Raw genomic sequence first — 23967 nt, forward strand, 5'->3', positions numbered from 1 at the left:
TTTGGATAACCTTCACTTTTTTCTTCTAAATTACAGCTCCCCTATGTACCAATATACCAGTAATGTGCTACTTTTCCATAAATAAAAACTCTTCCTATTTATCTTACATACCCCTTACCTCAGTATCCAGCTGGATGTATAAAAAAATGTCTCCATTACTTCCTGGACAGACCTTGGGATGTGACCCAGGAAGGAGTTTACTCCCTGACCTCATTAGTACACACCCTACACCATCTACCCTCCTACTCCCCCACATCGCTACCACCCCTCACCAGGTGCACGGTTTTCCTATGCAAACAGTGAATACCATTGTCAGTAAATACACAGCCATAGATTGTTCATTTGGCAGAGTGTGCAGGAGCTGATCGATCAGATAACAGCCTATGTAGATAGAGCTGTAATATTGAAAATAGAAGTATGTCCTGGGTTCTGTAAAGCTCACAATACACTATACAATATCCTTTAGCTCTACCATCAACTACACTATATTACAAAAAGTATTGTGACACCTGCCTTTACACACACATGAACTTTAATGGCATCCCTGTCTTAGTCCATAGGGTTCAATATTGAGTTGGCCCACCCTTTGCAGCTATAATAGCTTCAATTCTTTTGGAAAGGCTGTTCACAAGGTTTGGACACTCTCTTTGTTGGCTGTCATTTGCTTTTTTTGGAATTAAATTGTTGGAACATTCTGGTGGTGTGCAGCCATTCTTTTCTTCCAGGCGATGGGGCAGGCAGGCTGTGGGAGCATTTGGGGCGAGCAAAGTTTTTTTTTTAATTGTTTTTCGGGTCCGGCGGTGGCATCGCTTTCAGGGTTGATGATGGAGCTAAATGGGGCACTTTTCTTTATTTTTTATTAAAGAAATTGTCAAAAACTGCCTCCTGTCTTTATTCACTTTTATGGTGAATGGGTAGGGGGACCAAGTACCCCATACTCATTGAGATGGGGGGCTAAGATCTGGGGGCCCCCTTGTTAAAAGGGTTTCCAGATTCTGATACACTCCCAGCCTACAGACCCCCACAACCACCACCCTGTCCCAAAGCACCCCCCCATTTTAAAGCAAAGCAGCCTGGGTATGGTTCTGGGGGCATGCCTGCTTGTCCCCTGCCTTTCCTGACCTGCCAGACTGCATCCTCGGATAAGGGTCTGCGATGGATTGGGGGGGACCCTATGCCATTTTTTTTGGCATGGGGTTCCCCTCCAAACCCATACCAGACCCGAATGCCATTTTTTTCCCTGATTTTTTTTTGTACATTCAGCTGTCAGCGGGCAACCCCGCTGACAGCTGACAACTTATCAGTTGTTAAGGCTGCAGCATTAAGCTTTCTGGCCCGCTCCTTAGCAACCAGCTGTGTACAGTGTTTTTAAAGGGAAAAGCAAGCACAAAATGCATTAAGGATCCGGAAAATGCATCAAGCGCAGCCCACATAGATGTGAACCTAGACTAAATGTATCTTCAGAGAGAGTTCTGGCTGAAAGGCTTCGCAGCAGCTTAACTGCATACTGCACATTTTCTGGCCAGTGTTCCATCTTTATTACCCAATGATCAAAGGAGTGGCATAATAGAAGGGTGTCAATATCCTCCCTTGACCCCATATATTCTCCCACCATATGATATGCACTGCCAGTGCAAAGCCCCAGGCACTGGGTAGAGAAATATGTTTTGAATGTCTCTCAGCCAATGTTCCTCATTTAAATGACAGAAGGATCCAAACTACACTGTGATGATTTTAACACCAAGAATAGGCAAACAACAAGAGCTTGAACATGAGCCTGGTGTTTATTCAGCAGCATCCATCTTACAAAACTAACCACAGCTCCCCGCCCTCAGATCACATGACCAAAACTGTTAACTGTTTCCTAACATGCATAAAGAACTAGGCATAACAATTGAACTTGAATTATAATATAACATAGCATACCCATCATTACATTTTCCCTCTCAAGTATGAAGCATTTAATATGAGACAAAGTCCCTCCATATTTTTGGTTTAATAGCTTGACCATATCGAGAGAAAGTAATCGCTGGCTCATCATCTGTAGGATTGGTGTCCAGTTGAGAGTCACTCCCATTATTACCACATGCTGATACATTTATGCTGTCCTCGGTATCCTCAGTAGACTGAATATCCGTGTTTAGGACTTCTGTACCATCATGAACTTGTTCTTTATCTCCATTGTCATCCGTTTCCTCTGATGATGTATCCACAGCAGTGTCTGGTCGAAGATGGCACCTATTTTGTCTCAGTTTCTGTCTACACTTGGTCTCGATTATATACAGTATGATTTTGGTGAATTGGCTTCTTTGACAATTCCAGCAGGTTCCCATGTATTCCCAGTGACTCTGTGTTGCACAGCTTGCCCAGCAGAGAGTGGACGAAGGGATTCTGTATATTTATGAAAATACAGTTTTTGCCTTTTCATGTTTATGATCCTGAGTTACTCGATCCTGTGGAATAGACTGAGGCTGAAATTTCTGTGGTGTACTAGGCACTGTGGTCCTCAGTGTTCTACCCATTAGCAGCTATGCAGGTGAGCATAAACCTTCAATAGGTGTTGCACGATAGTTTAACAGTCCTGGGTACACATCCTGCCCCAAAGATTGCGCTTTCAGTATAATGGATTTGGCTATGCCAACATACTTCTCTGCTAGACCATTGGCCTGTGGGTGATAGGGGCTTGTGGGTGTGTGCCTGATTCCCCATTCACATAGGAAGCATTAGAACTCAGAACATGAGAATTGAGGCCCATTATCAGACACATGTTCTTCACACACTCCATGTCTTGAAAGTATTGTTTTGAAAGTCCATATGACTGTTGATGCTTTTAAATTTCTCCGCTGCACTAGCTCAAAGTATTTGCTGTAGTAATCTACTACTATCAGGTAATGGTTGTCCTCAAAATGAAGAAAATATGTAGCCAGTCTCAGCCATGCCCATGGAGGAGCATTCCACGGTGTAAGAGGTTCCTCTGCATTGTGTTTTTGAAATGGCTGGCAGGTTTCACACTTCTTCACAAGTGTCTCAATATCAAAGTCCAAATTAGGCCAGTAGACTAACTCCCACACTCTGCACTTACAAGGAGTGATGCCCAAATGCCCAAGGTAGATTTGTTTCAGTACGTCTGCCTGCTGTGACTTAGGAATTAGAATCCGGTCACCCATAAATATGTTATCCAAATGAATGTATAGCTCATCTTTCATAGGCCAGAATCCCTGTAGTTCAGGACACAGCTTCTTTAGTTTTTCTGGCCAGCCATTGCACATGACACAAGTTAGTTTTTCTAGGACTTTATCCTGTTTAGTGTCTTGTGTTATCTTCTCCAGCCGTACATCCGATATTGGAATGGTCACTAGTACTGTATGTACCTGTTCTTCCAACTCAGGTTCATCCCGTGCTTCATGTCCTTCTAGAAACACCCTAGACAGGGTATACTGCCATTGTAATTTCCTTTCCAGGCTTATACTGTACTGTGAGATCATACTGCTGTAATTTCATAACCATCCGCTGCAGCCATGGATGTGTAGAAGCTAGTGATTTCTGTAGGATGTACTCCAATGGCTTGTGGTCTGTTTCCACAACTAACGGGCGACCATATATGCACTGGTAAAATTTCTTACATCCATTCTGAAAGAAAGTGATGTAGAGTAGTAGAAACGTAAATGTAGTAAAAACTCTACACTTCCCAGTAAAATACATATTACTCTAGTATTCTACTATACTCACATTGTGTTTCTTAATGAATAACAAAGTCTTTGTGTAATATGTGAATCAGTATCCCTTCTCCTAAAGGGTGTGTAGCGGAGATATGTATGTCTTTATCCAAGGCCGCATTTGCTACATATTTTCAGGAGTAAAAATTGAAGAATCCTTTGTTCGTTCAATAGTTGGTTTTTTTTTTTCAGAAAGATAAGCAAAGACAAGATTGACATCTGGTATGGTTTTGGCTTCTAAGGTGGTACTTCTGGTGTTACATTTTCAAAGTATAGCGTTCCTTCTCTTCCCACCGATCTCCCCCTTCTCATAATCCTACTCCATTCTTATACTGTTTCATGATGTTATGTCAGCATATCCTAATAACACCCATATTTGCATATATACCTAATATGGTTCAGTCTATAGATAAGTAACATAACTCCACCCATTGTCCTCAAAAATAGAAATACCTACTCAGCAAAACCACTCCTCCCTGTACTCCGTTGTTCTGTGACTTTCAGAAACCATACTTATTACCGTACATATAACTTACATATATTTTCAGAAACTTTTATCACTTAAAATATTAACTAACTCAAAAACTTCTAACACATTCACAAAAGCCAGCATCTCTTTCTCAATTTGGGCATAATTGGCTTGCATTGTGGTCAGTGCTCCTGAAGCATATGCCACAGGATATCCTTATTGAGTCAGTACAGCACCTAACCCAAACTGGGATGCATCCACTTGAAGTACAGTTTCACAGTTTACGTCAAAATATTTCAGTATTGGCTCTGGATGTTTAGTGATCAGTTTTTTCACTTTGTCGAAAGTCTTTTCCATGTTTGCATTCCAACACCAAACAGCATCCTTCTGTAGCAGTGTACGTAGCGGTGCCATCTGTTGAGCAAGGCCATGAGAGAATTTAGATAGATAGTTGAAAATACCTAGTGATGTCTCCAGCTCCTTTCTGAAGGTTGGGGGCCTTCATGTTGAGAACTTCTGTAATCTTCTTTGGATCAGGCTTCAAGCCCTCTTTGGTTAGTAGGTGTCCAAAATATGTAACCTCTACCCCAATTTGCATATTGTTTGGACTGAGTGTAAGATTCTTCTCACGACACAGATTGAGCAAAGCAGTAAGGTTTTTGTCATGTCCCATTTGATCCTCTCCATAGAACAGCAAATCATTAACTATTACTTCAACACTCTGTAGACCAGCGATCAATTTATGTTTTTTCTTTTGAAATATTTCCTGTGCAGATGCTATGCCGAAAGGTACTCTTGGGAATCTCTATCGACCCAAAGGGGAGTTAAAAGTGGTCAAGTAACTGCTGGCTTCATCAAGACGCAAAATTGCCAATAACCCGAATGGGCGTCTAGTACACTAAATACTGTTGCTCCTACTAGCTTGTGTGCTATATCCTCTATGGTGGGGAGTTTGTAGTGTTCTCTCATTATGACTTTATTCAAATCACGAGGGTCAATGCATATACGAATTGCACCTGTGTTCTTCTTCTCCACCACAACCATAGAACTGACTCATTCCGATGGTTCTGTGACCTTTTTTTTTTTACTACTCCCAGCTTCTCCATCCTAGTTTTTTCTGTCGGAATGTCCGACCAACAAAGTTTGAGAGCTGGATGTAAAAATTTTCCGACAACATGATACGATCAGACTTTGTTCGATCATTTGTAGAGAATTCCGTTCGGACAAAGTGCCACGCATACTCAGATCAAATTCCTAAACCAAAGCTATTGGCTACTAGCCTGAACGTAGTCCCGTCGTAACGAAATAACGTCATCACGTTCCGAACAATCGGATTTTCCGACAACTTTGTCCGACCGTGTGTATGCAACACCAGTTTCGGACAAAATCCGATGGATTTTGTTGTCGGAATGTCCGACCGTGTGTGCAAGGGCTAAGTGTAGCAATAAGTTGCTAAAAGTTGTACCTTCATTAAATGTAACCATATTGCTACACTTAGAGGCTCCTCTCTTCTTTTTTATACTCAGTTGTGACATGACGCTACTCTTATATCAAGACATCGCTTGTATATCAAGGCAAAATGTATTAAAATATTTTGCTTGTCTTGCAAAACGCTCTCAAACCAAGGTTTTACTGTATACTCACACATTATACTAACACTCTACACTCAAGGGTAACAACAAGTGAAAACAATAACTGCTAATAGCAAAATGAGCCCTGCTCTATTTATTTACAATTTCACACTGCAAATACTTCCTATAGGAAGGAATCCTTTATAGTGTGGGGTGGGACCATGAGTACTAAGCCACGATTGGAGAAAGTCATCATCACGTTGTCCAATCAGAGCTCTGTCAGTGCTAATTGGCGAAGCCTTGCATCTGACCAGCAGTCAGGTGCAAGGCTTCATCCAATTAGGGCCCTAGAATGCACCGTGAAGCTCGCAGTGCATTGTGGGGCGCTCAGGAGGCAAACCTCCCACCGAGCTACCCACAAATTCGGATGTTCACTGAATTAGGCAACCAGGTGAATTGCAGACCAAACTTTTGCTTGGCTCAAACTGTTTGCCCATCTCTAGCAATACGCTAGAAGAAAATATATATATATATTTTTTAAATCTTTGGTCTTTTTTGGTTTATAACAATAAAAAACCCAGTGGTGATCAAATACCACCAAAAGCAAACTCTTTTTGTGTGAAGTACATGATATAAGTTTCATTTGTGTACAGTGTTGCATGATTGAGAAATCGGCAGTTAAAGTAGAGCAGTGCTGAATAGCAAAAAAATGCTCTGGTCACAAAGTAAAACCTTTTGGAGGTGAAATCCCAGCCTTCCAACATGGGCACAGGTTAGATTGTGGGAGATGTGGTCTTTTATGGTTAAGAAAGGGGGCTGAATACTTGTTGCTTCCCCTTTCCTGGCCACCTAGGCTGTAAGCCCCGATAAGGGTCTGGTATGTATTTTAAGGCAGGCTCTTGTCATTTTCTTTCTTAAATGGGACAGTACACATTTTTGTAAAACAAGAACACATGGCATGGGGTCTTCCTAAAAAAAAAAAAAATAGACCCTTACCCTTGCATTAACCCTGGGCCACAAGGAAAGGGAGGGCGGCAAATGTGTAGCCCTCCTCTCTGGCCTTGTCTAGCTTGACTTTCTCTGCACTTGTTGTGTCACTGATCTTCCTAGAGCCATATTCTGCTCATGTCTTGAGGACTCTAATTGTCGGTGGCACTAGGTTCATGACAGGTTGGCCCTCACAAGTGTCTGAGGTCACTGTATCTATCCCATAATGACATCAGTCACTGCTCAAAATCTCTCATCAACTGTCATAATGACTGATGTCACTGAATTCAATGTGTTACTTTCACATCTAATAAACTATCTTACAACTGTCACACCTACTAATGTCACTGTATATAGTCTGTCACCAACTAGCAGAAGTATTCCTGTATGGTCACATTAGATCAGGCACCATGTATCCTGGAGACACCTCTAGGAGCTCTGCAGGTTCCTATGAAATTTATGTTGACTGGCAACATGAAAAACACAATGAGGCACCCAGTTAGAATTATTTTCTTTCCATGTATATTTATTTTATATATTTCAAGAAGTGCTAAGAACATGTAAGGACATTCTGAACTTCTTGAGGGCCCCATTGGATGTATTACTGACAATCTCTTGATTTCAGTGCTGCTGTTTTTCTTTAATAATTATATCTCATGTCACATATTCCAAAGATTTGCAGCCCCTATTACCTTCTGTGCCAACTTTATTCCATAACACATCTATACACAAAATAGAATATAAATACAGTATCTTGTAAGAAATGTTCTACATCTACAAAATTACCACTATCAACAATCTTCACTGACTCTGAAAAATTACCCCTTCCGTGGACTTCCACATTTGCTAGTACTGTATATCTTAAAACAAGGCTAAAAGATCCCAATAAATCCAAATGATGGACCTCCTCAGCAAACAATATAAACAGAAAACATCGAGTCATTTCTTACTTTTCCGGTTTTCCAGAAGCGGGGATTACTCATATTGGGAAATGTTTCAGGCACATAGTCTGGGCCAAGAAGAGTGGAAATTTTGGTAAGAAGAAAACATGAATCGTTAGCAAAAAGCACGCTGTGTAAAATAAGATCTGTTGGATTTTCATTCCTCTCATTAAAGTGGAACTTGGTTCCGTCTATATAATGAACATTTCTCACATATTTGTGCAGCTTTTCATGGAAGACAGAAATACACACATTATTATATACAGTTGAACAAAGTCTGAGATAAAATACAAAGTGGTCAGATTCAATGTACTAGTTGGCTATTCCATAAATGTGAATAGAAATGAAGGAATCAGGAGAATCACGCATTGTTTATTTTTTAATTATCGTGCCATGTCTTCATATACATCTCTCTGATATGAAAAGAATCCTCCAACCCACTAATCCTGAGAATCAACCATTTGTTTTATTTACAGATTGGATAATTTTGTATATATCTATAGCTATCTCTCTCTCTCTCTCTCTCTCTCTCTCTCTCTCTCTCTCTCTCTCTCTCTCTCTCTATATATATATATATATATATATATATATATATATATAATATATGTAGCACTGACCCCCAAAGGAACTGCTGGTTTTATTTGGGCCTGCAATCTGCTAATAAACCCCACTAACTTCTTTTTGTGAAAAAAAAAAAACACTAACGTGACACAGCTGTGGTGCAATACAATACAGTACAATATAATATAACACAATATACCTGTATTGAAACTTCAGGATCCACTGGCTCCACCTGCTGGGAGAAAACAATACTCCACACAACGGGGTATTTAACCAAAGTATATTTTACTATAAGTATTAGCAAACAGGTAGTTACAATAACTGTGCTGTCATCCCAACATAGAATGACAGAACTATGACTTTTGATATAACAATTATAAACAATATAATTAAACAATATAACAATATAATTACAAGGGAGCTCCCCCTACTTTTATAGCTATGTGTGAGATCTCATTTAAAGTACTCAGTCTTTTTGGTCTTCTTGTCTTCGCTAGCAATAATAATTCCTTATAATTTATAATCCAAGGGTTAAAGTAATTAAAGTTGAGTTAAGAATGATCTTAGTGTTGCTTCTGTAATTATAGTACAACACTTGAGATGCGATAGAAAGTAGGCCTTATGCCTGCCTAGTGTCAGTTGCTATACTCCTCCTCTGTGGGACTATTGATCCCAGCGAGGCCTGTATATAAATCTGACTAGGTGCAAAGTTTAGTAAACTGTGGGCCGCAACCCGCTCACCAACTGGATCAAAAGCTTGGTATGGTAACTTTGGTCCGGTGTGTGCAGCTTGCTTCTATGTCAGCCAGCTCCGTCACTCTGTTCCATTCCGATAAGTGGACATGGTCTTCCGATGCTCAAACGGGTGTGTCTGGATGTTCCCAATCCGATCACTGTGTCTCTGGCACTTCAGGTCACTCACACAACTGAGCAGGGTTGCGCTCCGCAGGGGCAATAGGGCACTTCTGCTGGGAGGCCTCCTCACAAGTCCTCCCAGGCAGGCCATGCGTTCCCAAGAGACCTAAGATGGCCGCTCAGGCTCCTTTTATGTCCTACCCAGCATGCACAGTCAGAGAGGGTGTCCATGAGTAGGTCACCCTGCATCCTGGGTAAAAAGGTCAACTCTCCAGTGTAAATAACAGCCACTTCCTGTTTCAAGTTCAATTCTTTGATAAAGCAAAAATCATTTAAGTCCACTATCAGTATCACTATCACTAAGCCATATATATATATATATATATATATATATACATAAAAAAGTAATACAAACAATTCATCAAGATAAATCTGAGAATATCCGCATTAAAACAGCGCTCTGTAGAAAGTCCTTTACAGAAATAGCAATGTACGAGCAATCACTAAAAAGTTCTTAATGTGCAGATAAGGTGTCTATAGTGATCTAATCAGCATTGCACGGTGATCAAAGTGCTGTCGACCTTTCTTCCACCATAAACCGGGAGTGCGTCACCACATGCGATGCGTACCCCCTAGGGGGTTAAACTCACCAGACACTGCTGAAAACACAAGCCTTAAGGAGTAGTCACTTCCTTGAGTATGGTAATATATCACCTTGGCGTTACAGTTCCAAACAGTCCTCCAAGTTTGTCATAAAAATAAAACAAAGTGTGCACATAGCATAATACTGTTTTATTTTTTAAAGGGTTCGCACAAAATAATAAAATCACCCATTTAAATATCTGCGTACATTGTTTAAAACATCATCAGCATTTCAAAATTGTGTACTTCACCGATTATTCAGATCCCCGAGCCATCCACAAGTGTTCCTCTGTGTACACTGTGCATCACTTCCTGGTCTGTGGTCAGCGGTGGAGCGCACACCTCACTTCCGGTAGCGTCGTGTAGGCCACGCCCTGACGCGTTTCGTCACTTCCGACTTCAACAGAGGGCGTGGTTTTATAAGTATTATTATTGCAGGCATCTGCATATAGTAAAATCTTTGTTTTTATATATGTGGGTGCACCATATAGATTGGTGCATATACATATATATATATATTGAGGGAGTGTGTGAAGGTCTTAGTTTGGCGCAGAGAGGTATATGATAGGCCGGTTTTAAAATATACCCTTTTTGTTTTGATATATATATATATATATATATATATTTAAACAATAAGAGAGAAAAAAAAAAGGACAAGCGCGCTCCCACTATTTCTCTCACCTCGGCGCTAAATGGTTTAAAAGCTCAATGTAAAAAGAAAAAAATAATAATAGACATATAAACAGGTTTACACCTGAGACAGCAGCTACTTAAATATATACATAAACATAGACAAATTGATTATTAATAATTCACACTTTACAGAGGTAAATTGATGAAAAAAATATAATAATCCAAGCAGCGCTTCTATCAGTTCTGTGTCATCAACACAATAACTTTTTCTATATTATAACATAACATGTGAATAACCAGAATAATTTGATCGGTAAGATTAATCAATCAGACTCCAGTAATCAGTCCAACAATTCAAGTGCTCTGAATGCAAAAGATTAAGGAAGTGAATAAGTCCAAAGCAAAGGGGGCCGCAGTGAGTGACTCCAGTGAGAAATGGTAGAAAACTAGGTGCACTTCACACTAATTCCTCCACACGGTGCTCCACACTCCCACAGGGGGTTAAACTCACCAGAAATTCCTCAAGAAAGAACCTTATCAGCACAATCACTTCAGATTATACGATCCCGTCTTCCAATGGTATAAAAGACAGCAATTCTATGTGTTGGACGTACACATTCACTTCATATTTACACCTCCATACGTCAGCAGCAGCAGCAGCACATGGAAAAAGATAAGCTCCACATCGAGTAGATCTTCTCAAATTTTCAATTTATTCACATTTAAAAACAGTATCTCGTTTGGCAGATGCAGTAAACATTCAGCATTCTCCACAATAAAAATCTCCAAGCATAGCTGATACTTGTGGCAGATCACACAGACAGATGGCAGACACTTGACACCACCAGCCCTATTCAGCTGTTTACATTAGCCAGGCAAATACCTGAATCACTGTGTGTACTTGTAACAGGGCTTCTATTCCTTCGTTTGTGTATTGTCCTGGTAACAGCCTGCATAAGCATCACTTCCGGTCGCCGTACAGCCAATCCCTGACCGGTTTCGTCATTCGACTTTGTCAAAGGGGCGTGCTGATTGTGCTGATAAGGTTCTTTCTTGAGGAATTTCTGGTGAGTTTAACCCCCTGTGGGAGTGTGGAGCACCGTGTGGAGGAATTAGTGTGAAGTGCACCTAGTTTTCTACCATTTCTCACTGGAGTCACTCACTACGGCCCCCTTTGCTTTGGACTTATTCACTTCCTTAATCTTTTGCATTCAGAGCACTTGAATTGTTGGACTGATTACTGGAGTCTGATTGATTAATCTTACCGATCAAATTATTCTGGTTATTCACATGTTATGTTATAATATAGAAAAAGTTATTGTGTTGATGACACAGAACTGATAGAAGCGCTGCTTGGATTATTATATTTTTTTCATCAATTTACCTCTGTAAAGTGTGAATTATTAATAATCAATTTGTCTATATATATATATATATATACTCTGCATTTAGTGTAGACTAGATATTCAGTGTAGACTCTATATTCAGTCAAGTCCACGCGCCACACTATATAAGGCTGCTGCTTACACGGAGGCCATGTATAGTGTGTATGAATGGAGATTAGGCTAGTAGTTAGTGTAGTGTGCAGTCACACAGTATTGTACGTATAATACAGTTAAAAGTATATAGTGCAATCAGTGTAGTACATATAATACAGTTCAGAGTATATAGTACAGTCAGTGTAGTATATATAATAAAGTGGAGAGTATATAATATAGTCAGTGTAGTCAATATAATACATTGTAGAGTATATATTTCTTTAAGTATATAAACAGTAATAAAGGGAGGACAGACCATATTGGCCTCATAAAGAATGAGGAAGGAAATCTGGTTGTAAAGGATCGGGGGATGGTGAAGGTATTGAATTTATTCTTCTCCTCACTCTTCACGAGTTGGGCTTCAGTAACCAAAACTGCAGTGTTTATCCTCATGACACATCACAGGAAGCACCCTCATGGCTAACAGAGGACATAATTAGAGATAGACTTGGAACACTTAACATTAATAAGTCACCGGGACCGGATGGCTTGCACCCGAGAGTCCTTGGGGAACTTAGTCAAGTAATTGCCAGACCGTTATTCCTATTTTTTTTACCAGCTGATTGGAGAAAAGCCAATGTAGCACCAATATTTAAAAAAGGGCTAAAATACATTCCTGGGAATTACAGACCAGTTAGCTTAACATCAATAGTATGCAAGCTCCTGGAGGGGATGATGAGGGACTATATACAAGATTTTAGTAAAGAAAATGGTATAATTAGCAGTAATAAGCATGGATTTATGAAGAATCTTTCTTGCCAAACCAATCTATTAACGTTCTATGAGGAAGTGAGCTGCCATCTAGATAAAGGAAGGACCGTAGATGTGGTATATCTGGATTTTGCTAAAGAATTTAACTCAGTTCCCCATAAATGTTTACTATACAAAATAAGGTCCATTGGCATGGACCATAGGGTGAGTACATGGATTGGAACCTGACTACAAGGGCGAGTTCAGAGGGTGGTTATAAATGGGGAGTATTCGGAATGGTCAGGGTGGGTAGTGGGGTCCCCCAGGGTTCTGTGCTGGGACCAATCCTATTTAATTTGTTCATGAACGACCTGGAGTATGGGGTAAACAGTTCAATCTCTGTATTTGCAGATGATACTAAGTTAAGCAGGGCAATAACTTCTCTGCAGGATGTGGAAACCTTGCAAGAAGATCTGAACAAATTAATGAGGTGGGCAACTACATGCCAAATGAGGTTTAATGTGGAAAAATTTAAAATAATGCATTTGGGTGGCAAAAATATCAGTGCAATCTACAGTGGTGTGAAAAAGTGTTTGCCCCCTTCCTCATTTCCTGTTCCTTTGCATGTTTGTCACACTTAAGTGTTTCGGAACATCAAACCAATTTAAACAATAGTCAAGGACAACACAAGTAAACACAAAATGCAATTTGTAAATGAAGGTGTTTATTATTAAAGGTGAAAAAAAATCCAAACCATCATGGCCCTGTGTGAAAAAGTGATTGCCCCTAAACCTAATAACTGGTTGGGCCACCCTTAGCAGCAAAAACTGCAACCAAGCGTTTGCGATAACGTGCAATGAGGCTTTTACAGCGTCCTAGAGGAATTTTGGCCCACTCATCTTTGCAGAATTGTCCTAATTCAGTTACATTAGAGGGTTTTCGAGCATGAACAGCCTTTTTAAGGTCATACCACAACATCTCAATAGGATTCAGGTCAGGGCTTTGGCTAGGCCACTCCAAAGTCTTCATTTTGTTTTTCTTCAGCCATTCGGTGGTGGACTTGCTGGTGTGTTTAGGATCATTGTCCTGCTGGAGAACCCAAGTTCGTTTCAGCTTGAGTACACGAACAGATGGTCGGACATTCTCCTTCAGGATCTCTTGGTAGACAGCAGAATTCATAGTTCCTTTTATCACGGCAAGTCTTCCAGGTCCTGAAGCAGCAAAACAGCCCCAGACCATCACACTACCACCACCATATTTTACTGTTGGTATAATGTTCTTTTTATGAAATGCAGTGTTCCTTCTACGCCAGATATACTTGGACACACACCTTCCAAAGAGTTCCACTTTTGTCTCATCGGTCCACAGAATGTTGTCCCAAAAGTCTTGGGGATCATCAAGATGTGTTGTGGAGAAATTGAGACGAGCTTTGATGTTCTTTTTGCTCAGCAGTGGTTTTCTCCTTGGAACTCTGCCATGCAGGCCATTTTTGCCCAGTCTTTTCCTGATGGTGGAGGCATGAACGCTGACCTTAACTGAGGCAAGTGAGGCCTGCAGTTCCTTGGACGTTGTTGTGGGGTCTTTTGTGACCTCTTGGATGAGTCGTCGCTGCGCTCTTGGGGTAATTTTGGGCGGCCGGCCACTCCTGGGAAGGTTCACCACTGTTCCATGTCTTCGCCATTTGTGGATAATGGCTCTCACTGTGGTTCGCTGGATTCCCAAAGCTTTGGAAATGGCTTTATAACCCTTTCCAGACTGATAGATCTCAATTACTTTCTTTCTCAATTGTTCCTGAATTTCTTTGGGTCTCAGCATGATGTGTAGCTTTTAAGGATCTTCTGGTGGACCTTACTGTGTCAAGCAGCTCCTATTTAAGTGATGCCTTGATTGTGAACAGGTGTGGCAATAATCAGGCCTGGGTGTGGCTAGAGAAATTGAACTCAGGTGTGGACAACCACAGTTATAGTATGTTTTAACAAGGGGGGCAATCACTTTTTCACACAGGGCCATGATGGTTTGGATTTTTTTTCACCTTTAAGAATAAACACCTTCATTTACAAATTGCATTTTGTGTTTACTTGTGTTGTCCTTGACTATTGTTTAAATTGGTTTGATGTTCCGAAACACTTAAGTGTGACAAACATGCAAAGGAACAGGAAATGAGGAAGGGGGCAAACACTTTTTCACACCACTGTATACACTGGGGGGAGAACCTCTGGGGGATCTAGGATGGAAAAGGACCTGGGGGTCCTAGTAGATCACATCTGAGGGGGTGGGGTCATCTGGTTACATCAGTGGATGGCTTCGCCCTTGCATATATAAGAGCTGTCAAAGCAAAAAGACAGCAGTCGCCTGGAGGCCTCCCACGGAGGCGGCATTTTTTTCTCTCATTTCTTTCTATTTTTAGTTTCCGTCAGGGTGCATGATTGATGATGGATTTACATTGCGGGACACTTTTTTCTTTTTTAATAATGTAATTGTCAAAAAATCTCTTGTGGTTTTTACTTTTTGATAATTTTTTGGGTGAATGGTTGGGGTACAATGTATTCCATTCACATCGGGGGGATCTTGGGGCCTGTCATGCTCGGATAAAGGGTCTGGTATGGATTTTGGGGGGGACCCCATGCCATTTTTTCCTTGATTGTTCATCTATATTGACAGCAGCCGGCAATACATTACAGCTGCGGGCAAGTTTAAATTACATTTTGTCCTTTAGAAAAATCATTATTGCTGTGGCATGTTCCACAAATGTTGCACATATGCACCACAGGCAGACTAAGGGGACCCCCCAGGCATGATATTTAAAGGAATATTCAATTTTTATTGTTTCACTTTAAGCATCATTAAAATCATTGCACCTGAAAAAAACTTTTGTTTTAAAAACTTGTTTTTGGATTGATACATGACCCCTGGGGCAGGACCCGGGTCCCCAAACACTTTTTATGGCAATAGCTTGCCTATAAGCCTTTAAAATGAGGACATTTGATTTTTCATGTTCGTGTCCCATAGACTTTAATAGGATTTGCATGTTTGCTGAAACCTTTTGCCTGTTTTGAGGTGTTCTGGTGCAAACTGGACTGGGGAGTGTTTGGCCCATCCCTACTACTGTAGTGTCAGTAGTAGAAAAGCCTTTCCGATCTGATAGAGCACCCAATAAGGGTGTTTTTTTGTTTTACAATCTATTCGCAAACACATGATTGAAATGTAACCAACTACCAAACAAGTTCAGGCTTCTCAATTCTACTAGTAGGGGGTAACTGAGACAACAACAGTTGTCAGTGAATTTGGAAGGTGAGGTTAATACCTTACAATTCTCCCCTGATATACTAGTTTTATTGGCTATGAATTTGTCCAAACATAGTACATCTTACTGTATTTCCCAATATGTTCTCCCGTTTTTTGCTCATGTGATCCCCTTAAAAAATCTGCTGATGACTTGGGGACAGCGGGCCACTAATCAAGCAAGCTCAAACATGTACAATATTTGTGATGAAGGACAAATTAGAAGTGTGTGAACCCTTATGCCCTGTACACACGGTTGGACTTTCCGATGGAAAATGTGCGATTGGAGTGTGTTGTTGGAAATTCCGACTGTGTGTGGGCTCCATCGGACTTTTTCCATCGGAATTTCCGGCACACAAAGTTTGAGATCTGTATCTAAAATTGTTGTACAACAAAATACGATTGCGTAACTTCCGATTGTGTGTAGACAATTCCGACGCACAAAGTGCCAAGCATGCTCAGAATAAATTATGAGACGGAAGCTATTGGCTACTGGCTATTGAACTTCCTCTTTATAGTCCGGTTGTACGTGTTGTACGTCACCGCGTTCTTGACGATCGGAATATCCAACAACTTAGTGCGACCGTGTGTATGCAAGACAAGTTTGCAATAGAGGGGGTTTTTGGGACTTTGAATGAGACGCATTATAACATGCATCTCGATCCCTAATCAGGTACATAAAGAAAGAGGGTCGGGACTTTAACCTCCCTGGCGGTATGATTCAGTCCGGTTTTAGGTGCTGAAAGCGGTACAATTATTTTGCATGGAAATTTGCCGTTTTATTTTGTAGTCCTGTAATTCTTAGGAATAACTCTCTTAAATCTCTTCAAACCAGAGTCTAGCGGACATCACGGGTATGATAAAGTTTATAATATAATGAAGAATAATAAAAATGATTCAATAATGTAATCAAATCCTAAAACACAGAAAAAGGGACATGTTTTGGTTGCTATGGGCAATCTCCAAATTCCAGGCAGAAAAAACAGTATTTATAATATAAAAGTGCATGCAGGGCACTGCACAGACCACTAGGGACAAAGGGGGGTGTGTAATTTTTAATACAGCACGGTAATCTGTAAGATTACAGTGCTGTGTGTGTTTTGTGTCTTTTTACTTTTTTGAATTTGGCACTGATCTCCGCTCCCGTGCGCCGTAACGTCGCAGGGAACGGAGCTTGGTGGCATTCGGCACTGTGAATCGAGCGGAGGACAGCTCGATCACACAGCGCGGAGGACATCGCTGGATCCAGGGGACAAGGTAAGTAACTCTCCCTGTGTCCTCCCTGTATCCAGCGAAGCGATCCCGAGTCTGGCTCGGGGTTACCGCTCCTATCAGTAAATTCCTAACCCGAGCCAGACTCTGGATTATCGCTAGGGGGGTTAAATGAGGTGTGTATATTGTAGCTAATCGAAGGAGTCAAAGTGAAAACATGAACAAGTATTTATTTGTTTGCCATGATTGAGTAGGTACATAGCAGACAATACATGCAATAGTGGCACATAATATAACAAATCATGTATCCAAATCATTTACATGGCTCTCTCAGAAGAACGCACTGGGATTGGTCAAAGCATGCAGGTCAGGTGCATGCTTTGACCAATCATCATACAGCAGTGCACTGCGATCTCACAGTGCATTATGGGGTGTTCCGCGGCACACACATTTTTCCGTGAATGCCCCATATGTGCGGTTAGTTTTAGAACAAACAAACAACTGATGTTCGAGGCGAACTTACGTTCGATTTGAACCATGGGCTCATCCCTATATGCTACATATGAACGATGCTTTGGTAGCAATTTAGCAGGAGTTTTGTAAGTTATGTTGTGTTTATAGAGTGTTCAATAATACAAATACATAAATAAGTAAATAAATAAACTTCTCGTGAATAGAATAATAATAATAATGAGATAAATAATGACTAAACTATAAATCCAAAATTAATTAAATTAATCTAATATTCCCCTGTGAACAAGTGATTATTCACACCATGCACTAAATCACTCCTTCAGAGGACAGGATGCGGATGTGAGAGAGGTGAGGGGAGGGGCCTGACTGCGGCGTCCTCGTGGGAGATGGTGGAGGTCTCGAGGAGTAAGCCGGAGGTGAGCACAGTGAGAGGGTGCTCTGCTCCGGCGTGAGGAACGAGCAGCCGCGCTGACCTTCAGCCCCGTCCCCCCCCCTCGAGCCCCGTTTACGGCGAGCAATAGATCAGTGGCTGTCCTGCCCGAACAACCTCCCGCTTTGGTGTGAGCAGGGCGGGAGTGTTTGAAGTGAGTAGCGGCACGAGCGGCAAGATCGGGGAACAGGATCAAGGCAGACGGGAGGTAGGATTTTCTCCTGGAGGTAGCGGTGCCTCCCCCGGAACCCCCGTGAACCCTCAACGAGGACACAGAGGAGGGGATACAAGGTCAGATCTTTCCTCTTGGCTTATGTTGTAGATGTGACTGAACGTGCTGGCAGATAAATGCAGTATCAGACGGAAAGTGTTATGAGACAAGAGAAGTGATATTGCTGAAGCCTGTAAGGGAAGAAGTGGCAACCCTGGTAATACAGATCCCGTTCCCAGGAGACAGAGGTGTAAACACACGAGGGTTTGGATCTTTGCATTCGTCTGAAATTTCGTTTTGTTTTTGTCCCAACTGTGTCTGGTTGCTTCAGTATCTTCCCTCCTCTCTCTCTCTTTCCTACGGTTTGCAGAAGTGAATTAAAGGGACGGTACCATATTTCACAGTTCATATCCATATGGGTGCTATAATAAATATGGTAGATAAAGCCTGCAAACCTGAAGTGTGGTAGTGATAGTATAAGAGAAAATTCCAGGGCAGGAACTGCCAAAACAAGAAAAAACACAGAGAACCGGAAGAGAGAAGGAGGTATTTGTTTGCAAACTAAAGTTGGGACTCAGGAACCCGGGCTTAAAGTACACTGGGCTGAGGTCTTTGTAATCCTTCTCCCCGACATGGTGGTCTAATCATACCGCAAAGGTGGAACAAAAGTAATTAAAAGGACAGTGCCTGTATTTATGTAAGCTACCTTAATTACGATCTTTGAAGTTTAAAAATTAGAGGTAGCGTGGTAACAGTACAAGAGAAACCCCCAATAAGAGAATCTCTTGGAAGGAGGACCCTGGGAAATCCTGGGGAAAAGAAAGATAGGAGAACATGAAGGGAAAAAACCCTAGAACGAACGAGCCCAAAAACTCAAGGGAGAGTTTGAACTCTAGTTCAATTCAAAAATATTTAAAAGAAACAAGTCAAAAAAGCCCGGGTCTCGAGGGAAATCAAAGAGGGGTGAGAGAGCGGAGGAAGGAGGTTGGAAAACCGGAGGGGGCAAGGGGAGACTCCCCTGGAGAAGAGGTAGATCAGGAGAGTGGAAGAAGGCAAGAAGGGAGCTCCTCTCAGATACCCACAAAGGGGGAAATGCAGGAAATGTTCCTGAAATTAGAAAACATAATTAAAGCGGAGATCTTAACTGTAAGGAAGGACATGGTGCACTTATTGAAGCGAGTGGAGGAAATGGAGGAACAAACAGGAAGACAGGCCAGGGAAATACTGGACTTAAAAACACAAGTAAAGAATTCGCAGGAAGCGCATAGAGAGATCCGATATAAGATGGAGGAACAGGAAAATCAAAATCAAAGACAAAACCTGAGAATTAGATCATTACCAGAGCAACAGGGAGAAGAACTGGGTACAAAAATTGGAAAGATATTTAATCCCTTACTGGGAAAAGAAGAAGGGACAGAGTTAAAGCTAGAACGTGCGCTCAGAATAAGGAAACCTCAAGGGTTGAGGGAAGAGGTCCCGAGGGATGTAATAATAAAGTTCCAGCTATACGAAGAAAAGGCTAAGATTTGGAGTAAGCTCAGAGGTCTAGCCCCAATTCAATATGAAGGATCAACGTTACAGGTCTTTCAGGACCTGGCACCGGGAACCCTGGCACGTAGAAGAAGACTAAAGCCTTTATTGGACCAATTGAGAAGTGCAAACGTAAAATATAGCTGGGGTTTTTCGGCAGCGCTTTTAGTGCAGAAGGAGGGGAGGACGCTTAAGCTTAAAACCCTAGATGAAATAGAGGACTTCTGTAACAAAATAGGAATTCCAATCCCCCTGATCCCGTTAGACCCTTGGGAGGTGTAGGGACCGAGAGGTACAGGAAGGGGGAACTGTATGTAACTTAGCAGAGGTATAACTGTCTTTTCCTGTTTTTCCCGATGTTCTTTTGATCTTGGGGCATGGGGGGAGGAGCGGTTGGGGGGAAAAGAGGGGGATTGGGGTCTATGGGGAGGTGGGAGGAGAGGGGACGCAGTCAAGGTCATACCCTAGGAGATTGGGCTTGCAGAAGGAGTAATACTCACTATGCAAAGCAGAGGCCCGGAATGGGCCGGGAGGGCGGGAGGCGGGGGGAGGGTAGGAAGGGATGTGGGGGGAGGGGGGGGTAAGGGGGGGAAATGTTCCTGGGGGGGTCCTAAGGTATGCCATAAGGTGCAGAGTAAATGCTCCCAGAGAAGGATTGGATGGCTGAGATAAAATTCGTGTCATACAATGTTAAGGGTCTGAATTCGCCAGATAAGAGATTTAAGCTTTTAAAAGAACTACAACAATATAAAGCAGAAATAATTTTTCTACAAGAGACGCACTTAACACAAGACACAAACGTGAAACTGTACTCCGAAAATTATCCAATCTGGATTTATGGAGACTCACCAATTAGGAGGGCTAAGGGAGTGGCTATTGGGTTTGAGAAGGGTATTAAATATGAGGTGTTCGATAGGCTGACCGACCCAGAGGGGCGATATCTATTTTTGAACGGGAAAATAGGAGATAGAAAGATCACCCTAGCTAATATATACTGCCCAAATAAAAATCCAGAGAGATATATGATACAAATAATGGGGAGACTAGCGGAGTTCAAGAAAGGAGATGTAATAGTGGCAGGGGACCTTAATTTCTGTTTGGATCCAGCATCTGATAGTACGTCCGGTGCAAAGGGGAAGAGTGTGAGAATATAAAAAAAGTAAAGCTTCAGTTGAGGCGAAGCCAACTGATAGATGTATGGAGGATACAGCATGAAAAAATAAAAGACTACACGTTTTTTTCCCCAGTGCACGGGACGTATACCAGGCTGGACTACATTCTGGTCGAACATAGGTTATTGGAGTCAGTCACGGAAACAAAAATAGAAATAGCAACTTTTTCAGACCATTCTCCAGTAGTAATGAAGTTGAGGATACCCGGGATACAGAGACGCCCCTTTACTTGGAGGTTAAACGAGGAGCTCCTTTGGGACAAGAAAACGGCGGAAATAATACAGAAAGAGATAGAATTTTATTTTAGGACAAATGGTATAGAGGAGGTGTCGGGTGCCGCCCTTTGGGAGGGCCATAAGGCTTATGTCAGGGGTGTCCTCATCTCTATAGGGACCAGGAAAAAAAAGGAAATAAAAGAAGAAAAGGAGAAGTTAATGAGAGAGGTCCACAGTCTGGAACAGGAGCATAAAAAGCAAGGGGGCCAACAACAAGAGATCTTTCATCGACTGATCAATAAGAGAGAGGAACTTAAAGATATTTATGAGGAAGAAACTAGAAGGGCATCTTTAGGCAGAGTCAGAGAAAGGTATTACGGGGAAAATAAAATAGGAAAAAACCTAGCGAGACAAGTGAAAAGTAAAAGAGGGGTTAATTTTATCGACAAAATAAAGGATAAGAATGGTAAAATGGCATACACCTCTAGGGAAATAGCAGAAGTATTCAAACATTACTATGAAGCCTTGTATAATGTGGAAAAGAAAGGGGAACAGGGAAAAGGGCAAAAGGAGAAAATGAAAGAATTTATGTGTAAAGCCAAAGTACCCCGCCTGAAAGACGGGGAGAGGGAGGATATGGAGAGTCCCATCACTGAAGATGAAATCTATAAGGCCCTAAAAGAGACAGCCTCAGGGAAAAGCCCGGGCCCAGATGGGTTCGTAATCTCGTATTATAAAAAATTTAAGGAATCCTTAGTCCCCCATTTATGCAAATACATCAACGGAATAGGCACTGAATATGACATGGGGAGAGAAACATTGCGGGCCGCGATCACTTTGATCCCGAAAGAGGAGAAAGACCAAACACTATGTGGTAATTATAGGCCGATCGCTCTGCTAAATACAGATGTAAAATTATATGCTAAAGTAATAGCAGCAAGATTAAAAAGAAATATGACAAAACTGATACATCCGGATCAAGTCGGGTTTATCCCTGAGAGAGAGGGCAGGGACAATGGAATAAGGGCACTGCTCCTCATCCAAGCTTTAAAAGACAGTGGGTCCCCAGGTCTATTCCTGTCAATTGACGCTGAAAAAGCCTTTGACAGGGTAGACTGGGGACTCATGCTAGAAACATTAGAAGAGATGGGGGTGGGCCCGAGGATGTTATACTGGATCAAGGCATTATATAAGAACCCACAAGCGACGGTTAAGGTCAATGGAGAATCTTCCACCCTGTTGCAAATGGGTAATGGGACCAGACAGGGGTGTCCATTGTCGCCCCTGCTGTTTGCGATTTCCCTTGAACCTTTGCTGGCTGCAATCCGTAATAACTCAGACATCACGGGGATTAGAATAGGGGAAGAGGAGCACAAATTAGCCGCTTATGCGGACGATGTGCTCTTCTTTATTACAAACCCCAGGATAACGATCCCGAACCTGCTAAAGACACTGGAAGATTTTGGACAAATTTCTAATCTAAAAATTAACCTTGGAAAATCAGAAGTTTTAAACATAAATATCTGTAAACAAGAAGAGGAGAGATTACGTGCACAATTCTTCTTCCCCTGGCGTAAAGAAATTAAATATTTGGGGGTCCTCCTGTCGAACACCTTAAGAAAAATATACCTGAAAAACTATATCCCTTTACTAGAGGAAATTAAGAGCGAAATAAATAAAATTTCATCTAGCCCTCTTTCGTGGTTAGGTCGGATAAATGTGGTAAAAATGATTTTAGTCCCGAAGATAATATATAAATTTCAAATGATGCCCATCGCACTTCCTGCGACTTATTTTGTAGTTTTAAGGAAGATAATTTCGAAGTTTATATGGCAAAATAAAAAACCGAGAATCTCGTACGCGGTACTAAGGAGAGGGAAAGAACAAGGGGGAGTGGCAGCCCCGGATATAAAAAGATACTATAACGCAGTAGTTCTGTCACGGGTGGTAGAGTGGGCGAAAGAGGTAAATGATAAAAGATGGGTAGGCATAGAAAACACGCTCTCACAAACACATTTAGGAAGAATAATTTGGAATCAAACAATATAGGACACTGGGTTTAAATACTCACAAGATTACACGACAAGTTTTTAAACTATGGGACCAAATACACACGCAAAAAAAATGGGGATATAATTCACTGTTGATTTTTTTGAAAGATAACGATTATTTTCCACCAGGACAACGAGAAATAGGGGGAAACTGGATACTAAAAGATAATGCACAACTAAAAGACATTTTAGTAGAAGATAATTTAAGCACTTTTCAAGCACTAAGAGAAGACACAGAGTTGCTGAGGATTGATGAATGGCGGTACCTCCAGTTACGAACATTTGTCTTAAAGCTACCCCATCCCTTACGGAGTAAAGAAGAACTAAGACCTTTTGAACAATTATGTCAGAAGGATAAACTAACAAAAAAAAGAAAAAATATTGGTTTGATTTATAAAATAATCTCAGAGGGGGATGAACTGGATGAACCGGCATTCTTTAAAAAGTGGGAAAAAGAATTGGGGGTACAATGTAACACTCAAAACAGAAAGAAAATACTAACATTAATTCACTATGCGGGGGGAGGGAGTAAACTGATAGAAACAAATTACAAATGTATAGCAAGATGGTATACCACCCCTGACAAATTAAGTAGGTTCAGAAATGACCAATCGCCGGAGTGCTGGCGAGGATGTAAGTCTATCGGGAGTATGGGCCATATATGGTGGGATTGTTTCAAAATCAAAGAATACTGGAAGAAGATAATTGAATTAATAAAGGTGGTAACGGGAAAAGTGGTCAGAGAGGACCCATGGATGGTGTTATACCATGGGACAGAGGAGACAAT

General features: G+C 41.4%; 1 protein-coding gene across 1 annotated transcript in view; it reads right to left on the reverse strand.

Moving 5' to 3' along the window:
• LOC143995845 (vomeronasal type-2 receptor 26-like) overlaps positions 1 to 23967 on the reverse strand; it is a 62551-nt gene that overhangs the window by 27055 nt on the left and 11529 nt on the right. Inside the window, exon 2 of the mRNA XM_077490563.1 lies at positions 7694 to 7909. Within this exon, the coding sequence (XP_077346689.1) occupies positions 7694 to 7909 (216 nt within the window). The remainder of the gene's footprint in view (positions 1 to 7693; positions 7910 to 23967) is intronic.

The sequence above is a fragment of the Lithobates pipiens genome, unplaced genomic scaffold, assembly GCF_037356315.1.
Source record: "Lithobates pipiens isolate NorthernLeopardFrog02 unplaced genomic scaffold, aLitPip1_a1.2 Scaffold_19, whole genome shotgun sequence".
Taxonomy (NCBI): domain Eukaryota; kingdom Metazoa; phylum Chordata; class Amphibia; order Anura; family Ranidae; genus Lithobates; species Lithobates pipiens.